Source organism: Marmota marmota, unplaced genomic scaffold (genome assembly GCF_001458135.2).
Source record: "Marmota marmota marmota unplaced genomic scaffold, marMar, whole genome shotgun sequence".
Lineage (NCBI taxonomy): Eukaryota > Metazoa > Chordata > Mammalia > Rodentia > Sciuridae > Marmota > Marmota marmota.
The window spans coordinates 15,142,213-15,161,209 of NW_026000019.1; the positions used below are offsets into that span (position 1 = coordinate 15,142,213).

The window sequence follows — 18,997 nt, forward strand, 5'->3', positions numbered from 1 at the left end:
GGCAGTGTGTTGGGTGATTTCCAGGCCCTATCAGTGTTTCTAACAGGAACCCCCCCTCTGCAGACTGGTTACTATGTTCTCCATTTTATGGGTAGGAAATTGAGGCTTAAAAAAAACTAACCAGCTAGTAGGTGGCAGTCCGTATTTGAACTTGGATCTTGCTCCCTCCAGGGCTGACTCGTTTCTATGATGCCTCAGCAGGTCCATCCTGAGTGTTGTATAAATATTTGCTGATGGGATAAATGAAGAAACACTAATTGGGATTCCTTGATAGCATTCCTAGTTGCATCTATTACTGTTATCTGTCTCTCTTGCCTCCCACATCTGCCGTTCCATATGTACTTTTTAATTTTGTAAGCAATATCAATATAATTGTCTAGCCTGTTATTTATTTGTGTATCTGCTTGAGATTTTTTTTTTCTTCAGATCTCTCTATATCCGTGCCCATATGGTTTGTTTCAGACAAGGTTTGAGGACTCTAGTTGCTCTTTTCATAAAACCTAATCAACCACCATGTTTAGATATAGGCTTAAGACAAATATTTTCCCCCCTTTTTGTTTAGTGTGCAGGGAAATAAAACAACTGTACAGCTGACTCAAACCCAAGAGAAATCCAGAGGGTCAGGGATGGAACCTTGGGTTCCCCTGCGGCCATCTCAGCCTCGGGGGAGGCCCATGGTACCTCCAAAGGACCCCGGCCGAGGGCTTCAAAGTGGACCTCATCGGCCTGTTCCTCACTGTCGGCACAATGGAGAGGGGTTCCACCGATGGCAAGACATCCGTGGGAGCCCACAGCCACTGCAGGACCCCCGGGCAGACCACCTGCAGCCCCCTCATGCACCCAGGTCTGGGGTGGACTACTATGACGGGGCCTATCCCAGCCAGGGGTACTCCAGGTATGGCTTCAGGGTTTGGAATGGACCCAACTTTCCTACATGTGGATGAACAGTTTGTTCTTTTCCTTCTTCCTTTCTCTTTTATTTCTCTCTCTCTTTTTCTTTTCCCACGTACTATATTGCCTTAGCTAAAACCTGTCCTCTTTCAAGCTGTTCTTGGGTGAGGGAGGATAGTATTTCCCTCCTCTCTGTCCCCAAGTGGAGCTTTTTAAACAAAACAGCTATCACAGTGCCATCAGAGGAGGGGTACAGGTGGGAATTCAAGGCAGCAGATGGGACTGTCTTGCTCTGGGATCCCAGAAGGCAACATGGAGACTCTGGAAAAGCTTTTCTTAGGACCCATAGGAAGGGGCTTCACAGTCTTTGGACAGTTCTAACCTGGGGTTAGTCTGATATCTCCAGCCCCAAGAAGAGTCCTAGTGCTGAGAACACGGCTGGAGTGTGACTGGCACACAAAAGCAGTGGAGAATGAACGAGAGCTGTGGGAAAAATCAGCTTCTTAGAAAAGCCAGATCTGGACTTTCCAGCCCTAAGTTCAGGAGGAAGAGGCTGCGGAGAGGTGATCCTAGGACGGAGAGTCTGGAACTCCTGCTCCCTCCAGTTCTAATCGATGACATTGTACCAAATATTTCATGGAACGTTGGAAGCCATCAATGTTCTGGAATGTTCTACTTTGCCTTTTCCAGTTAGGATATTTATTCACCTTAATAGGTTGAAATTCGGGTTGAAATTATGACAACTATTGTAAATACTAAAGCATTATTAACTGATAAATTAATTGATATGATGTTTCTTTTCCCTGTCTTTTTGGGTTATTGGATTCCCAAAGGGAGGTATGTTAATCAGATTTAAGATTATTTTAAAATATCATTTCTATCTGAAATATGCATAGAAATTACAATACTAGGTTCTTTTCTTTACATCTTTTTAAAATACCTTTATTCTATTTATTCATTTGTATGTGGGGCTGAGGATGGAACCCAGGGCCTCACACGTGCTAGGCAAGCGCTGTACTGCTGAGCTATAGCTCCAACCCCCAACAGTAGGTTCTTATTATCTTATTCTAAGATAGTATCAGAGAAGAATTTTTTAAGATAACAGCTACAGAATGGATGTATTTGGGGAGTAAGAGTTTTACCATAAAAATTAAAGAGTTCTAAATAAAAATAGTTAAAGATTTTCAAATAAAAAAAATAGTTTTCTATCTTACTACAAAAATCCCAACCTTGCCTGGCCCTTCTCCTGCTCTGATTCTGGATTTGTTTAGAGGGTCCAGAATGAACTGTAGCTTTCAGGCAGATTCTGGATTGGGGTGGCCGCTCTGTCCTCTGAAGTCATTTAGTTTGCCTAGTCCTTCGTGGGTTTCTCTACTGCATGCATCCTCAGGTGACTGGACTTCCTTGTGATGTTTTAGGCCAGGCTTCGAGGATCCCTATCAGAGATATCACTCTCCAACTATGAGGGAAGAATATGCCTATGGGAGTTATTACTACCGTGGCCACCCGCAGCAGCTTCAGGAAGAAAGAGGTATGGAGTACTCTCTCTCCACAAGCCTTTGGGGACTGGGGGTGGTGCAGGTGGCCTGACAGGCAGGACAGAAGCCATTGGTACCATGTTCAGAGCCTCACCTTGGGCAGGTGAGACCACAACAGAGACCCTGTCCCTGATCTCCTGAGCAGAAGAGAGCAGGGAACTTCTCTTTTCAAGTGACGATGGCATTGAAACTGTCTCTGTGTTACTTATACGGAGGATAGTTTTTATTTCATCTACATTTTTCCCTCCTACTCCTTCTTATAGCCAAGGTTATGATTACTGATCAAGTAAAAGTGAAGTCAGTTCTTAAGGACATTTGGTGTGTGCTGGGCTGGGCTATAATGAGTCTGACCATTGCTTCACCCTGAGGGTGGTGGACATGTACCCATGGGGGTTTTATACCTTATACTCACAGGTATAGGGTGGGTGCCAATGGCAGCTTCTGACCCCCTCACCAAACGCAATCTGTTTCAACGTTGAAAACACACACACATGTGCATGTGTGCAGCCATGCTAACTGGTTCAGAGAGGTATCTTGGGGCTTTTTTTTTTTTTTAATTTGAAATTTAACTCAACTTGGCCAGAAAAAAATTTTTTTGGTGATGTGTGAAACCAAACCCATGGTGTTGTTCATGCTAGGCAAGTGCTCTACCACTGAGCTACGTCCCCAGAACTGATCCATTTTTATGCCTACTGTGCCCTAGTACCTCAGCTGGACAGCTCCATAGCATCTTTCTGAAGAGAACTTCCAGAAATAGCCAGTGACCTGTCTTCATTCTGTTTTCTCTGAGGGAGCAGTGCCAAGGCAAGGGACTCCTTATATCTGGCATGAAGACTACGGAGATCAGAAGTACCTCGGTGGGGATCGCCATCGGGAAAACCAGAACAGTTCATTTGGGATGAACAGTGAGACCCAGTTTCAGTAAGTGTGAAGGGAGAGGCCACCCCACAGGCCTGGGTCACACTCAGTCTGCATTAGATCCATCTTTTTCTTTTCTTTTTGAGAATATCATAGAGTACATTTTATTTTTATTTATTTAGTTATTTTTATTAGAGCGTTATAAATTGTATGTAGAATTTTGGTGTCAATCTTATGGCATCTGGTTCTGGTGGTTGTCCTCTACCTCTGGAAGCCCTGGGGGAGAAGAGACTCTTTTTTTGGGGGGACGGGGTACTGGGGATTGAACCCAGGGCACTTGACCCTTGAGCCACAATCCTGGCACATTTTTATTTTTTATTTTGACACAGGGTCTCACTAAGTTGCTTAGGGCCTTGCTAAATTGCTGAGGCTGGCTTTGAACTTGTGATTCTCCTGCTTGGCCTCCCGAGTCACTGGGATTATAGGCATGTGCCATCATGCCCAGCAGAAGTTCTGATGATTGGGTCCTGCCTGGGGTGCAGAGCTGCTCCTCTGCCCACTCCTGGGCCTTGAGAGTGGGATACTCCTCTGGCATGAGGCAGAGCAGGAAAGAGACTTTAACCCAGGCCTCTGTCCTGGTCCCCTTAGCCCTGGAATTCAGCAACCCAAGTGCTCTGCTCCAGGCCTTCCAGGACCGCAAGCTGGAGGCCAACCCTCCTCTGTTGGGTCCGAGGCCACTTCCTGCCGCTGTGCGTGGAACATTCCGGTTTTCCTGGTATTAGTGCACTTGAGGTGGGGCACGGGAGGAAAGTGCTTTTCTCTGTGACACCCAGGCTGACCTGCCACTGCCACACATAGATTCAGGACACCCCCAGAAGAGGCCCCTCGGCCTGTCCGGCCTGTCCAGGACCCATCTCAGCCCTGCTGTCATTTCACTGCAGATCTATCAGCCGGAGCCCTTATAAAGACAGTCCTGCTTCCAGCTCCGGACAGGAGCGGCCTGGGGAGCTCTTTTCGGAGAGTCGGTTAACTGGTGTCTGCAAGAATAAGGTAACTCGAAGTGACGTGGGGCTGGAGGCCCATGGCCATGCATCACAGATGACCCTGTCAGCAGTGGCAAGCCGAGCCCTCAGGGGTGGGGGCTCCAACAGCCAGACATGTGCAGGGGCCTGTTCCTCTCCCCATGGCAGGGCCCTACTCACGCCACCTCCTCTGCCTGCCTTCCTGCTTCAGTCTAACGCGTCGGAGACCCTGATCTGGCCCCTTTGTATTTTCGTCACACTGGAAGCATCCAAGTCACTCTGAGGTGCTGGGAAGGAAAGAGGCTGACACTTGGTGTACAGTATTGGACACCTCAGGGCACTAGCAATTTGGTTTACCCAAGAAATGGGAAGTTGCTAGAATCTTTTAACTCAGGTTTGAAAAGCGGGGCTTGAAATCTTTCCTGACACTTTCATCTCTTTCCTCTAAAATCTTAAAAGCGTACTTCCTGGGCTACAAAATGGAGCTCTTAATTTTTTTTAATAACCCTTTTTATTTTGGAATAATTTTAGATTTGTGGAAAAGTTGCAAAGATACTATAGAGATGAGCTCTTACGTTTTGATGGTCTTGTATTAATTTTGTCTTCCTGACTAACTTTGTGTAAGTCCTGAGAATAGCTTCTCTGCATACTTAGTGCTTAACAGGGCAGGATATATGTTTTTGTGACTAACCCTACCACAATAACTGCAGCCACTCACATGTATATAGCACACGACAGCATACAAAGAGCTTCTGAATCCATTATTTCACTCATATTTGCCCAGAATGTAGTTCCATGAATTTCTTGTACTCCTGTATCCTCTTGTACCTGGAGCATAGTAGGAGTTCATTAAACAGCAGGTAAATAAATATGTGGGTAAGTAGCTGAAGTATACAAGGCATTTATCTCTATCACAGATGAGGCTATTGATCTTAGAGGGCCAAAGTCACTTGTCTGAGGTCACAGCAGCAGGGCACTAGAATCAAAACTGAGGCTTGACTTCAGGGTCTCCCTGACCCCAGGGCCATAATGCACCCTTTAGCAAATACCTGTTGATGGTATGTTCCCTTTTCCTTTCAACATATCCGCGTTCTCTGTATTTCTGGGAAAGTTTGAATTTTGCTTCTTTGAAGGAATACTCGGGAAGCCCAGCTCCCTGAAACTCCTTCCCACGTGTCTCCTGGTTCTTGACTTTCAGCCATCACTGACCAGCAAGTCCAACCTTGTCCAGCAGCACGAGTCTGGTCTCAGCTCCAGCAGCTATGAGCTCAGTCAGTACATGGCGGATGCCCCTGAGCAGTATGATCCTAGGGCGTCAGCAGTTTGGAGTCCAGGTCAGGCAGGTGGGTACTCGAGGGAGCACTGTTGGAAAGGTGGGTGTGAGCCTCTTGAAAAGCCACACCTAGCCCGTGTTTCCAGAAATGAATCCTTGTCTGCTGCATGGGCTTCTCTTCCCACCTTTTCTATTGAAATGGAAATTGCGTCCTGGCTGGCCCTTAGAAGGGAACACTGCTCCTAGCCGTGGGCAGACTGGGCCAGAAGGCACTCAGGAGTGCTTTCAAGTAATAGATGAAGAAGTGAAGAACAGAAGAGAGCTCATGTAAATAAATAAATAAATAAATAAAAATAAATACACAAGATTTTTAAATGTAAAAACATTTAAAAATAAAACGTATATATGCAATGTTTACAGGCTATTATGAAGATGTTTCTTAAAAATACATTCAGGAAAACCAAGATTCAATCAGTTTTCTCAAGTTTAAAAATGATTAGAATAGAAATAGAAATAGAAATTTTAATGAAATAAATCAAAAGAGTAATCAAATGCCTATTAATCAGTTATGTTTTAAGTTTTTTAATAATCTCTACATGAGTGCACATTAGATAAAAGTCTGCAGATTATTAATATAAAATTTCAGTATTCTAATCTGTCTGTTTTATGAAGTAATAAAGAGGTAATTTTCTACAGGGAAAAAAAAAAAGAGTGAAGAACAGAGAGAACGGGGTAAAGCAAAAGCAGGACACAAGGCATAACTGCTTTGTTGATTGTAGGAGTCTTGCCCTGGGCATAGAAGCCACAGGCTCCTGGCCTCTCACCATGGCTGAGAATCTGGGTTGGGTTGCACTATCATTTGGACCAAATTAACACATTCTTACATTCTATTCTGACATATTCTCAGAGGCTTAACTTGGACTGGTGCAGGGAATATGGGCTTCTTCCAATTACGTAGCCCACCCAGAATCTGAGCTTGGTCCCAGGTGAAATTTGGACAGAATATGTCTGTGGCATATTTCTAAATTAAAGAAAAGCTGCGAAAGAAGTGCTAACAGGGTCCATCTGTGTTCTCTTGGTCAGGGGATGTCTCAGCAGCAGGTCCCCACACACCCGTGAAGTTCTACGTCCCTCATGTGTCTGTGAGTTTTGGTCCAGGAGGTCAGCTGGTGTGTGTGTGTCCCAGCTCTCCCCCTGATGGGCAGACGGCCCTGGTGGAGCTACACAGCATGGAGGTAAGCAGGATCCCGTGACTCTGGTATGCTGGCACACTGCACCCCCAAACTGCTCTCCGCGTACTTGCCCTCTTCCCTTTGCCTGAGCCTGGGCATCTCCAAGGCGGGTACGCTTGTGGGGAACTGGGCCCTGTGGCCCCTGGAACAGGAGGCATAGGAATGGCTGGGCTCTTCTCTGGAAGAAGCGATGCTAGACTTATGTTTCCCCTTAGGTGCTAGTGGCTCATCTTAACGAGAAGAACACGCTTATTCTTCTGTTTCCTCCCCAAGGCCCTAAGCCACCTCCATGGACCACAACCCTGGGGTCTGACACTAAACTTGACCAATGGGGGCACTTGGTGGAAGTCTCGAAGACCAAATTTGACTTTCTATTCCAGGTTATTCTTAGTGATTCTGAAGACCAAGAGGAAATGAGAAGTTTCTCAGGACCCCTGATCCGGTAAATTACTTTAAGAGACCGAGTAAGGACTTTTGCATTTTGGGGCTTTGTTTTGGTGTCCTTGGAAGAAAATGTCTCTCTATGCTACTAGATACAACCATATGTGACCTGTGTCATTTTGATAAGCCACTGGATAGTTGAAGGACAGACAGAAAAAATAGCTTCACAATTTAACAATCAGTTCCATTTTGTAGATGTTCTGTGGTAGGATGTTTTAGCATTCTGTATACTTTATAGATGTTAGTAGAAAAGTGGAGCACTGGGAAGTCACCCTCAAGTGGATCGCAAGGGAAAAACTACCCAAAGTGACTTCTCAGAGAATGTTGTCAGGGTTCCAGTTACTGGACAGTGTGCAGGTCTGCCCTCTGCAGGCCTAAATTGGAACTGCCTTAAAGTCGCCAGTCACGTTGCTGATAAATATTCAGGGTACATTTGTTGTGCAGAAAGACCTGGCTGGGTGTCAGAGGACCTGGGTTCAGGCATCCTACTAAGTAAGGGTACCATGGTGGGCAGGCCAATTAACCCTCTCTGCATATTACTTTTTCCTCTGAGAAATGATGTTATACTCACTCTGCCAATTCAGGTGGTGACTGTGAGACTCAAGGGAGATTATGCAGTATAAGCCCTTTAAATAGCATTGCTACTATTCAAATGTATTCTTGTCCTGAAGCCACCCTGCCCAAGAAAATCCCCTTATTATACCTGACAGCTCCTTCAAGTGAAATGAGTGCTGTCTCTATGTCTTACACACAGGTCTACAGATGAGAGTAGAGAACTGAGTTGGCTATTAAACTCTAGGTATCAGTCCCAACTTGCCTTCAATTTGTTGGATAATATGGAGCAAATAATAATGCCCGTTTATTGAGAACTTAGTATAAGCCACAGAATCTGCTTGTTTCTTTTTGTATGCATGCATTTACTTTTATTATCCTTATTTTAGGGAGGGGGAAAACAGGTTTAGAAGAGATGAGAAACTTGTCTAAACTGAGAGTGACAGACCAGATTTAGACTCAGAATTGTCTGGCTTGAAAGTTTGCGCTCTTAGCTGGTATTTTGTCACTTCACCGAGGCCTCTGGGCCTCAGTTTCCTCATCTGTAAAATGGAAGGGGGGGGTGTAAAAGAGAGTCTCTGAAGTCCCTTCCTGTTCTACAAGGAAATGACCATCCTGTGGCTACAGACTTATTACCCCACCCTGGGTTGTCAGTCTTCTATCCCAACCTCACCTTGCTGGTGCCCGCATACTACAGGCAGAGCAAGGATCCTGAGTGCGGGAGAAGTCTGCCTGCTCACTCTTTGTTTTCTGAAATCTCTCACAGGGAAGATGTTCACAAGGTCGATATCATGACATTTTGCCAGCAGAAAGCAGCTCAGAGGCTCAAGTCTGAGACCCCAGGAAGCAGAGACTCAGCTCTACTGTGGCAACTGTTAGTTCTCTTCTGTCGCCAGAATGGGGTAAGTCATGGCTTGGATGCTCAGGCAGGTGCAGGCCGGGGTGGAGTTTCAGGCCGTGGGAGAGATGAGGTCTGCGGTATGGTGTGATTATGAGAAGCAACGCGTCACCTCTGGGAAACACTGCTCATGTGTCAACACCAGGTTGCTAATGCAGACTTTCCCTCCGATGCTCTCCTGCCCTGGACGGGAAATGCAGTGCTCTTGTGGGGTTACTGCACCAGCCCGATTAAACACCTGTGAACTTAGGCTCCAGTAAGCTTCATGGCTCCTGACAGCCAGAAAATATCCATGATAATGAAGTTGACGTTTGAAATTCAGTCATCCGAGGAGGGACTGCCCGTGTGTGCATGAGTGATGGTGAAGTACCTTGTGCAGAGGGCAAGTGCCTGGAGCCTGCCTTCTGCAGCTTGGGCTGCCTGCTTGAGGACCAAGGGCCTTCTCCCCCAGGATGACCCTCTTTGCCTTGCAGTCCATGGTGGGGTCTGACATAGCTGAGCTGCTGATGCAAAACTGTAAGCTGGAGAAGTACAAGAAGCAGCCCCCCGTGGCCAACCTCATCAACCTGACCGACGAGGCCTGGCCCGTGAACTCTGGGACCCGCAACCTGCTCACTGGGGAGGTCTCTCCCACGGTGGAGACACCTGCGCAGATCATGGAGAAATTCACCAAGCTGCTGTACTATGGGAGGAAGAAGGCAAGTCTGTCCTTCTCCCCAGCGTCCTGTAGAAGGGTGACCACTGTCCCCGCCTCCAACACCCTGCCTCCAATTACATGAATGGCATACACTGATTTTAGAGCCAGTGAGAAGTTCAGAAAGGCACGGCAAAGAAAATAAAAACACCAATATAGGTTTTAACCGTTAACACTTACGATGGGAGTGTAGTCTTGTTATTAAAGATAATACCAGTTAGCATCTAGATACATTTACTTCCAGCATTTTCCCATGTGTATATTAAAATGAAATCAAATTACTTATACAGTTGTTTCTCTTTTTCCATTTAAGATCACATGGTGAAAGACCACATGGCATTAAACTGACAGCACCATTTTATTTATTTTTGTGGTGCTGGAGACTAAGCTCAGGGGCTCAGGCAAGTTTTCTACCACTTGCCAATAGCACCACGAAATAAAGTCTTACTTTGTTTAATCACTCAACTATTTTTTGAATATAGTTGGCTATTTACAAGTGTGTCATCTTATAAAGTATGCCATTTGAACATTTATGACATGTCACTGTTGATCCTTGGTTTATTTTTTAGGACAGATTCCTAGAAGTGGGATTACTGGGATTCAAGAGTATGTCCTTCCAGGGGGTTCTTCATATACACACCAAATTAGTTTTAGAACCGTCATTTACAAGTAACGCTTCTGCCTACCAATATTGAATCTGTAATTTAGCAGATGGAGGGAGATGTCTTGTCTAATTTTGAAACTCTGTTCTTTATAAAAGTCATAAGTTCAAATGTTTGAATCTGTGATGAAAATCAATTTAGTGAAATAAAACAATAAGGAATGTAAGGGAGGAATGATGCCCCTCCCCCCTCCAATCACCCAATTTCTCCCCTGAAACATCCAAACATATTTTTTGCATATATAATTATTCCCCCACCCCTCTTTTTTTTTTCTTATAGCATACTGTGGGTCAGGCCTGTACTTTCCTTTCTAAATATTTAGAAAACAAACTTTGGAGTTGGTAAACCTTTTCCATAAAGGGATAGGCAGTATATATTTTTGGCTTTGTCTGCCCTCAGGTCTTGCTGCAATATTCAGTTTAGCCCTTGGAGCATGAAAGCAGCCGCAGACAATGCAATAAATGAATGAGTGGCTGCATTTCAAACTTTATTTATGGACATAGCAATTTGAATCATATATAATTTTCATGTGTAGTGAAATATTATTTTTGTTTTGATTTTTTTCAAATAATTAAACAAGATTAAAAACTCTTTGAACTTGTAGGCTGTGCGCTGGGCCATGCCCAACACACAGTGCACTGGATTTGGCCTTTGGTGTATTTGCTACCTCTTACCCCTTTATCATGCTCTCTTTCTCATAGCACATATATCACCTTCTAGATTATAACTGCCTCATTATTTTTTTAGGGCTGCATAGTTTTCCATGGATTTTACAATTAATTCAGCTAAGCTCCTATAGATTGACATTAAGATTGTTTCTTTTGCTATTACAAACAATGCTAAAATGAATTGTTATTTTGCCTAATGTGAGAAAACACATGTAAGATAAATTTCCAGAAGTGGAAGCCTTGGGTCAAAGGGTAAATGGTTTATAATTTTGATAGGTATTGAAAAATCTCATTAGAGCTGTGAATCAGTTCACCCCCTCAGCAATGTATGAGAGTATGTGCTCCCCACATTCCCCCCATGTCACCAGCCAAAAGTGTTTGCAGATTTTTGATATGTGCCAATCAGAGAGGTGAAGAAATACCATTTACTATTAATTTGCATTTCTGTTATTAGGAATGAAGTTGATTATCTTTTAATCTGTGCATTTTCTGGTCAAGGGTTTTCCACATCTTTCAGTCTTTTATCACCACAAGTTGATGTGTTGGAGTTCTTCCTTGTTTTTGGACTGTGTGTCCCAAATCACTTTTGAGGGATCATATTTCAGAAGCCTTTTCCTATTTCAAAATTAATTCCTAAAAATGAGGTTGGAGTACTTTGGTAACTTCATTTTCACATTTAAATATTTAACCTCTTGGGATTTTGGTGTATGAGGTTATAAGTGAGTGCTTGACAATGATGCCCAGTAAAAATCGGTGGGATCAAGTCGCAGCCATTCCCTGTCTATTCCCTATAGAGTAGGGAGTCAGAGTTTCCCCAATGATTCATTTATTCAATAAACATTTATTAGCGGCTACTACTTCTAAGGCGTTGAACCCAGTGGGGCATACAGAGATAAATGAAATATGAACTCTTCCTTTAAGAAAGATAAGCAGCGAGCATAGCAACTATAATAACAAAAGCAGATTTAAAAAATATTTTCTACCTTCCAGGCACTTGCTTAACATCCTACATGCATTGTCTTCTTTATTGCCATAGAAACACTACATTAGCTTCCCTCCTTGCTTTATGTATTTTTGGATTAGAAATGTTAGTGAGTGGTGGAGTGAGGGCTGAGCTCTAGGCAGCGGGGCCTGAACCTGGGCTTCTAGGTACCCATGGAGTGTGACTGATGGATGAGGTGCTGGGAGGGAGAACATCTTTAGAACCTTTGTTCATATTTGCCTGGGTCTTATTTCTGGCATTGGGTGAGACTTGTGTCCTTGACATAAGTTCTCAGTTTCTTCACTAGTTCTTTTTTTTTGGGTACTGGGGATTGAATCCAGGGACAATTAACCACTGAACCTCATCCTCAGCCCTTTTTATATTTTATTTAGAGACAGGGTCTTGATGAGTTGCTTAGGGCCTCTTTAAGTTGCTGAGGCTGGCTTTGAACTCGTGATCCTCCTGCCTTAGCCTCCGGAGCTGCTGGGATTACAGGTAGGCACCACCATGCCTGGCTTTTCACTTGTTCTTAAATTATATTTTTGGACGGGCAGATTTTTGAATGATCTGTAATTCCCAGTCAAGCATTAGTAACTCCTTTCCTTACAAAAAAAAAAAAAAAAAAAAGAAAGGTTACAAAATTATCAATATATACACAGACAGTGTATGTATAATGTATTGTATATGTATAATGTCATTTTTCACTTGCCCTGGATGAGAGGCTGGTTTCCCTAATTGTGGCTATTTAAATTTGCTATCCTTTCCCCCCAAGAAGATATCATGGAGGAATGTTGAGCCCATTAAAGAACTTGTTACTTGGAGATAGAATTACCTCATTAGTGAATTCCTGTCCCCAAACCACATCTTGTGGCAGTAGGAAGTTACTAGTACCAGTTCAAAACCTCCTGTATGAGGTAGTTCCTTACTAAATATTTCTGGAAAACTGAATGTAAAGGTTAGTAGACATGTGTCTGTGTATTATTTTGGCCTAAGAAGTTATTTGACAGTTAACAAGCAATTGCTTTTAGCATTAGATGCTAGGTTAACTTCTATGTTTACTGGCTTAAACTTACAGCAGCTTATTCTGGTTCATTGAGAGCCCTGGACAGGTAGATGGACCAGTGGGGCAGCCCCTCTCCCTGTAGTTGGACTCAGGATGCAGGAAGCTCTTCCCTCTTCAACCAGGGAGTCCTCTGCATTCCAGCAGCCAGATGGGGTGGAGGATCGGGTGTGGGTGGTTTTATGGTCCAAAACACTTCCATTTCCTTTACATGGTGTAGGCTCAGCCGCTACCGGGCCCCAGAGAGGTGGGAAATATAGTCCAGCTCTTCACTGAGGAAGGAGAACATGGATCTTGAGCTGTTGAAAAGGGCACTGTTCTTCAACAGACTCGAACATGAATACTGTTATGCTATTTGCATTTTGAGACTTTGTTTTTTGGGTGACAAAGTAACATTTATGTAACATCTTTGTTATAGAGATTCTTACAAGTATTTTATAACTTTCTAATAAGATATGGCTACCTGGTGACCATGTTTGAAGGAAGCCAAGGAAATGGCATAATGGGTGGCTGGGGAAGTGGACAATCTAGAGAAAACACCAAGCTGATTAGAGGCCCCCCTCCCCTCCCTCCCCGCTTCCTTCTTCACATTTATAATGAGGCCCAAGAGTCTCTGGAGGCCCAGCCTCTACTGTTCAGGGTGCAGCAGTGCCCACCGTGGGAATGTGTTATTTCTGTGGCCGAGGCACTGCTGAATGTGACGTTTTGGTTTTCAGGAGGCCTTGGAGTGGGCCATGAAGAACCACTTGTGGGGTCATGCTTTGTTCCTCTCCAGCAAGATGGACCCACGGACCTACAACTGGGTCATGAGTGGGTGAGTCCAGCTGACAAAGGAGGCCAATGGCACAGAGAGGCCTCCCCTTCAGGGCTGGGTGGGGATGGGGGTGGGGAGAAGTGCCAAAGGCACTGGGAAGGACCATGCTCCAAGCAGCTTCCAGTTTTTCTTTCTCTGAGCACATCTCTTCTCCATAATCTTAGAACCCAGACACAGAGACACTCTTGCTATCTCTTGAGTGGAATGAAACATTTTAGTAATATTTTTGAGTTTCCAAAAATTAAGTAGTTTCTACATTGCTGTAGTCTTCTCTGAGAGGGGCTATTCTAGATAGTTCCATTAGGGAGGGAACAGATATGACTTAAGCTTAATTGAGAAAACCATAGGACCAAGGGTTTTGATGCAGGTAAGTGTTGAGAGGGGACGTGGGTGTCCAGAGGTAGGCTAGGTATTAGGGCAGCAGGACCATGATACCAGGGAAAGATCCCATGGGACTGGGACTCAGATCCACAAGTCGACATCTGCAGCAGTGGTGCTGTCGAGACTGCGGAGGTGCTTAGTCAGAAGTCACACCAGCAACGGAGACCCACCCAGGGGCCAGGGGCACCAGGAAGGACAACCACACCAGAATGGGAGAGGGATTGAGGGAAAGGTGCACGGCCAGCCTTCTGGAACGAGGGTGACGAAACAGCAAAAGAGGATCAGTATCAGGAGGAGGTGGTGGCGTGGGGGTGGCTTTCTGAATAGGTCCTGCAGGCTCCAGCTGGCATTGGGGTGGCAGGGGTGGGGGGGCGGTGAGAGGGTCTGTAAGGAGCAGGCTTGGTGAGAAGAAGATGGCACTTTTAGTGTTTATCTTCTAATGTTGGCTGAGGCTGTGAAGCTGCCTCCCACCTGGCTTATGCTTGAACTGGCCACAAATCCTGTTGGGCCAGGTTGGACGAGAGGATGGACCCCTCCACTTTAAATTCAGTCTGTGTTCCTCGTGGCTGCCACTCTAGCCGGGAGCCGTTCTTCACCACGGCCTCAGTCTCCCTGGGGGACCAGTCATATTGCTGAGCACTGGAATGTCGAGGAGCGCTGGGGTAATTATGAAATGTGCTCGGCGCTCCTGCGGCCAGGGTGCTGTAGGGAGAAGATGGTGTTCTCAGGGACAGTTTTCCTCTGGGTTTTGAAAATGAACATCCCACAACCCCACATTGTGGCATATATCTCTGCTACAGATTTTATTTTTCCTTGGGCCATTGATTTTTGATGGGGCCAAGTGAATTGTGAAAAATACCTTACAGAGTATGCTTAAATCTCAGATCAGCTGTAGAGCTCATTATATCCTTGTTAAGCAGATCCCATGGATTGTCATGAGCAGGATCATTTCTGGTCCCTGTTCCACGCCTCTTTGGTTATTGAAAATGGCTATTTAGTGCTTGTGAGTAAAAGACATACAGACCCAGGCTTGGGGTGAGCCAGAAAAATGTCACGGAGCCGTGGGCTTGGTGGGGAGGAGGGTGGGGGGGAGGAGGAGCCCATGAGAAGGGAAGAGCTTCCAGGTAACTCTCAGCTCTTTGGGGGGCCCTTGAGGCGAGGGTGGGATATATTGTTGACAGAAGACGGCCCATAGCAGTGGTCACTCAAGAGTTAGAGGGCTAGGGCCGAAGTGCAGAAAGCATCCCTACACAAGAAGTCTATGGGGGGGGTGGTGCGTGGGAATGAAGATGTTTCTGTCACCCCCAAAAGGAGGACGGAAAGGCCCAGCAGAGCAGAGATGCTCACACTCCAAAAGAACCTACTGAAACCCAGTGGAGAGGCCTTGCACGTGGCCATGGACCAAGACTTCTGGGCCTGGTCCCCCAACTGACCTTTCTCTCCTGCAGCTTCACCAACACACTGGCGCTCAACGACCCTCTGCAGACCCTCTTCCAGCTCATGTCGGGGAGGATTCCACAAGCAGCCATGGTACCTTTCCTCAGCATCTCCAGGGTCAGGGTGGGTGGGGACTGCTGGCTCTGGAATGCAGCGATGGCTTTCTAGATGAGACAGGACCAATAACAGTCTGTTAGTTATTTGCCATGTTCCTGGCCCTGTGCTAAGCCCTTTGGTGCATATTATTTTATTTAATGCATGGAGGTAGGAGTTATCTCTGTTTTGTGGATGTGGAAACTGAGGTGCAAAGGTGTACATGGCTCAGGGTCACAGAGATGGTGGGGTCACGCTTGGCCCAGGTCTGTTTGACCCTAAAGACCTTGCCCTTCCTACCATGTTACGGCTGCCTGCTTTGCAGTGAAGCCCACACTGCTGTTCTCCAGGATCTCACGCTGGGCTGTGCTTCTCTACCCTGGGCAAGCTCTTCCTCTGGGCACCAGTCCTCAGATCCGACACGCTGCACTTCGCTTCTCCTGGAGCACAATGTGGCTGAGAAGTCTGAGGCCTACGTGCGAGTTTTCCCATGATAATAGACTTGATTTTTTTTTTTGCCCCAAAGTATCCTTAGCTTTGAAGCCCAGTAACTACTAGGATGTATCCTAGTGTTGACTCTCTAGGTCAGTTTTCTTCCCCCCTGGGGCCTGGCACACCCTTTAAATATGTCCATTCATAAATTAGAGTCCGGGAATTTCCTTGAAGTTTATTCATCTATATTTGTCTCATTCCATTACTATGGTTTTGTTTTCAGGAATTCCATGTATATACATCTCAAATGTATAAGCTGTATAAATACATGATATATATGTGTATATAAATGTATATAATTTTCTCTTTAATTAAAACCCTTTTCTCCCACCCACCCTCCGTCCCTTCGTTCCTATTTCTGCCGGCTGTGTTTTCACCAGTGTCTCTTGCTCTTGTGTCCTTCCATCTTTGTCTTTATTTCTTTGATGTTTCCCTCCACTTCTTTCCTGAGCTCTGCAGGTCTCCTCCCGTTGCCCATTATTTCTCTCCTGAGCTCTTGTAACTCAGCTTTATGCTCTTGCTTCTTAGAAGCAACTGTTTCGTGATTTCCCTCTGCTTCTTTCTGGTGCGCCTACATTCAATCTCCATTAATTCTGGCGCCTTTTCTTGTATTTTGAAGCTTGGAGTTTTTTCCTGACAACAGTTTTAAGGAAAATGGACATCACACTTTTTCTTTTTTGTCCTTATTGCTGTGGATAATTCTAAGAAAATAAAAGAGACCCAATGACTTCCATGACCACCGACGGGCTGTTTTGGAGCAGTGTGCCTCTCCATTCAGCTGAATGGCCTGTGCCCTGCAATGCAACGCATCTCCACAAGAGCACTGTTACAGAACATGGTAGAATCAGCTTAGGGTCTTCTGGGTCTCGCTGCAGCAATAGAGTTAGCTACTTTTCCCTATTCATGGGTGAGAAAACTGAGGAATGAGAGGTGATGGGTGGGTGCAGGGTTTGCTCTGGGAGTGTGGAAGTTTCTTGGCATCACTCATGACATGGGATGAGTGGCTTAGGCAATGGCATGGTAATGGGACATGCAAATGAGGTTTCATCACAGGTTTAACCTTGACTTTGCTGTTACCTCTGTGCAAGCCTGGCCTGATTACACAATCCCACAGAGCCTCAGTTTTTCACCCTTGTGGAGATTTTGTTACCTAACCAATAGGCTTATTGTGAAAAATCAAGAAGAGAGAATTTGTGAACCTATCATCCACCATGCCTGGCCCATTGAAATTAGTTAATAATGTTTCTTCTTCTCCCCTTTACTCCATAGATCTGCTTGGCAGAGATGTGTTACAAACCATACAGGAATAGACAGAAGAATGAATTCCAATTTTCTTCCTTCCCCCTTATTTTTAGTAATGGATCTTCTTCTTTTCTGCTGCTTTCTTTACATCCAGCAGAAGAGGCCTGACTCTAGGCAATAATGATTCCTATCACATACGATTGTTGGATTGTTGGCAGGAAAATGATTAGCGTAGGATATGATTCAATACCTGAGCCAGGGTGGTAAATGAGAACTACTATTATTATTTTGATTTTTCATCATCAATATATTATATTGCATTGCCCCAAATAAGCAGGGAGTAAGTATAACACAGAGTTGGATAAAGCATCTTTTATTCCTTGGGATAATTACAAACACCAAATAACTGTGAATAGTTTTGATGTCCAAATCTTAGTTATTACTGTCAATCTGCTCGACTCATCTGTGCAACAAACTGGAGTTGGACTGGCCTCTTTGCTGAGCTTACCTGTGTGTGTGTGTGTATTAATACCGATTATGGAATTTATAAAGTAAAAACCAAAGCGGCACAGTGGTGCATGCCTGTAATCCTAGCACTTCATCAGGCTGAAGTAGGGGGATCACAAATTTGAAGCCAGCCTCAGCAACTTAGTGAGATCCTGTTTTTTTTTTTTTTTTTTTTTTTTAAAGGGCTGGTGATATAGTTCAGTGGTAAAGCGCCTCCTTAGTTCAATCCCCAGTACAAACAACAAGTTAAGAACCCAGAGTGAAGCAACTATGCTATGTGCTTTACATAGATATTACTTATTTTATTATCAACAATAATGCAGTTAGGTGGAAATCATGATCTCCATTTTCAGAGATGAGGAAACAAAGGTTAAAAGACATTAACAGTCTTGCTCGGGGTCACAGCTAGTATGAGGCAGGAATCAAGTCAAATCCAGGGCCTGTGTTCTTTCTAGGACCATCATATTGTTTATTGACAGTTTCTTCCCTGAAATTTTCCCTCGTTTGGGAGAAGAGTGGCCCCGGGGCTAGCTCACAGGGAAAGCACCATTTCTGTTGTTTTTCCCCACGTTTCCACTTCTCTGCTGCCCCCTGGTGGAGTCTTTAGCCTCCCAGGGCAGGAGGGAAGTGACTGGGGATTGAGTACTGGCTGGGTGGACTGGCTATTCATATCCCTAAAGCGTAGTAAGAATCCGACCTCACAGGATTGTTGCAAAGGTTAGATATGATGACGGGTGTCAAGGGGCTTAGTAAAACCAGAAAACATTAGCAGTGGCGAGACATCAGGTGGCCTAGTGCTCCCTGACATCTGTGACAGGCTAAGGCAGTCTCTTCTACTCACAAGAAAAAGATGTTTGATCTTCCTTCTCCCACGCAAACATCAAGGTTTGTTTTTCTTTTCTTTTCTGTTTTGTTTTGTTTTGTCTTTGCTATTTGGGGTGAAAGTAAGGCACTGGGAAGAATTTAAAAATTAGTGAATGACTAATGTCATTTTGTTTATCTCCTGGTATTCTTAGGCACATGGGTATGTATGTCTGTGTCTATATGTGTCTGTCTGCCTGTCTATCTTTCTAGCAGTTTTGTCTTTTTATTTATTTTTAATGAGAACTCTAGATCAACATGATCAACTGACTGCACGGCAGTCAGTATCCTGAGTGTCCCCTGAATTCCTCCAAACCAAAAGACAGACAGCAGCCTTTGGTGTTAACCTGTATTTTGGGCAGCACTAAATGACTCTGTAAGCCTTCATTATTCTTCTGC

General features: G+C 44.7%; 1 protein-coding gene across 19 annotated transcripts in view; it reads left to right on the forward strand.

Moving 5' to 3' along the window:
* Sec16b (SEC16 homolog B, endoplasmic reticulum export factor) overlaps positions 1-18,997 on the forward strand; it is a 53,065-nt gene that overhangs the window by 18,789 nt on the left and 15,279 nt on the right. For 9 of the 19 annotated variants that reach the window (XM_048809963.1, XM_015491763.2, XM_015491764.2 and 6 more), the window contains 12 exons: positions 563-895; positions 2,310-2,422; positions 3,224-3,350; positions 4,229-4,337; positions 5,508-5,652; positions 6,666-6,817; positions 7,195-7,256; positions 8,010-8,054; positions 8,574-8,709; positions 9,179-9,403; positions 13,488-13,585; positions 15,415-15,496. In XM_048809963.1, the coding sequence (XP_048665920.1) occupies positions 563-895; positions 2,310-2,422; positions 3,224-3,350; positions 4,229-4,337; positions 5,508-5,652; positions 6,666-6,817; positions 7,195-7,256; positions 8,010-8,054; positions 8,574-8,709; positions 9,179-9,403; positions 13,488-13,585; positions 15,415-15,496 (1,627 nt within the window). Of the gene's footprint in view, positions 1-562; positions 896-2,309; positions 2,423-3,219; positions 3,351-4,228; positions 4,338-5,507; positions 5,653-6,665; positions 6,818-7,194; positions 7,257-8,009; positions 8,055-8,573; positions 8,710-9,178; positions 9,404-13,487; positions 13,586-15,414; positions 15,497-18,997 lie in introns of all 19 variants that reach the window. The other 10 variants (XM_015491765.2, XM_015491773.2, XM_015491775.2 and 7 more) reach the window with 4 other exon arrangements.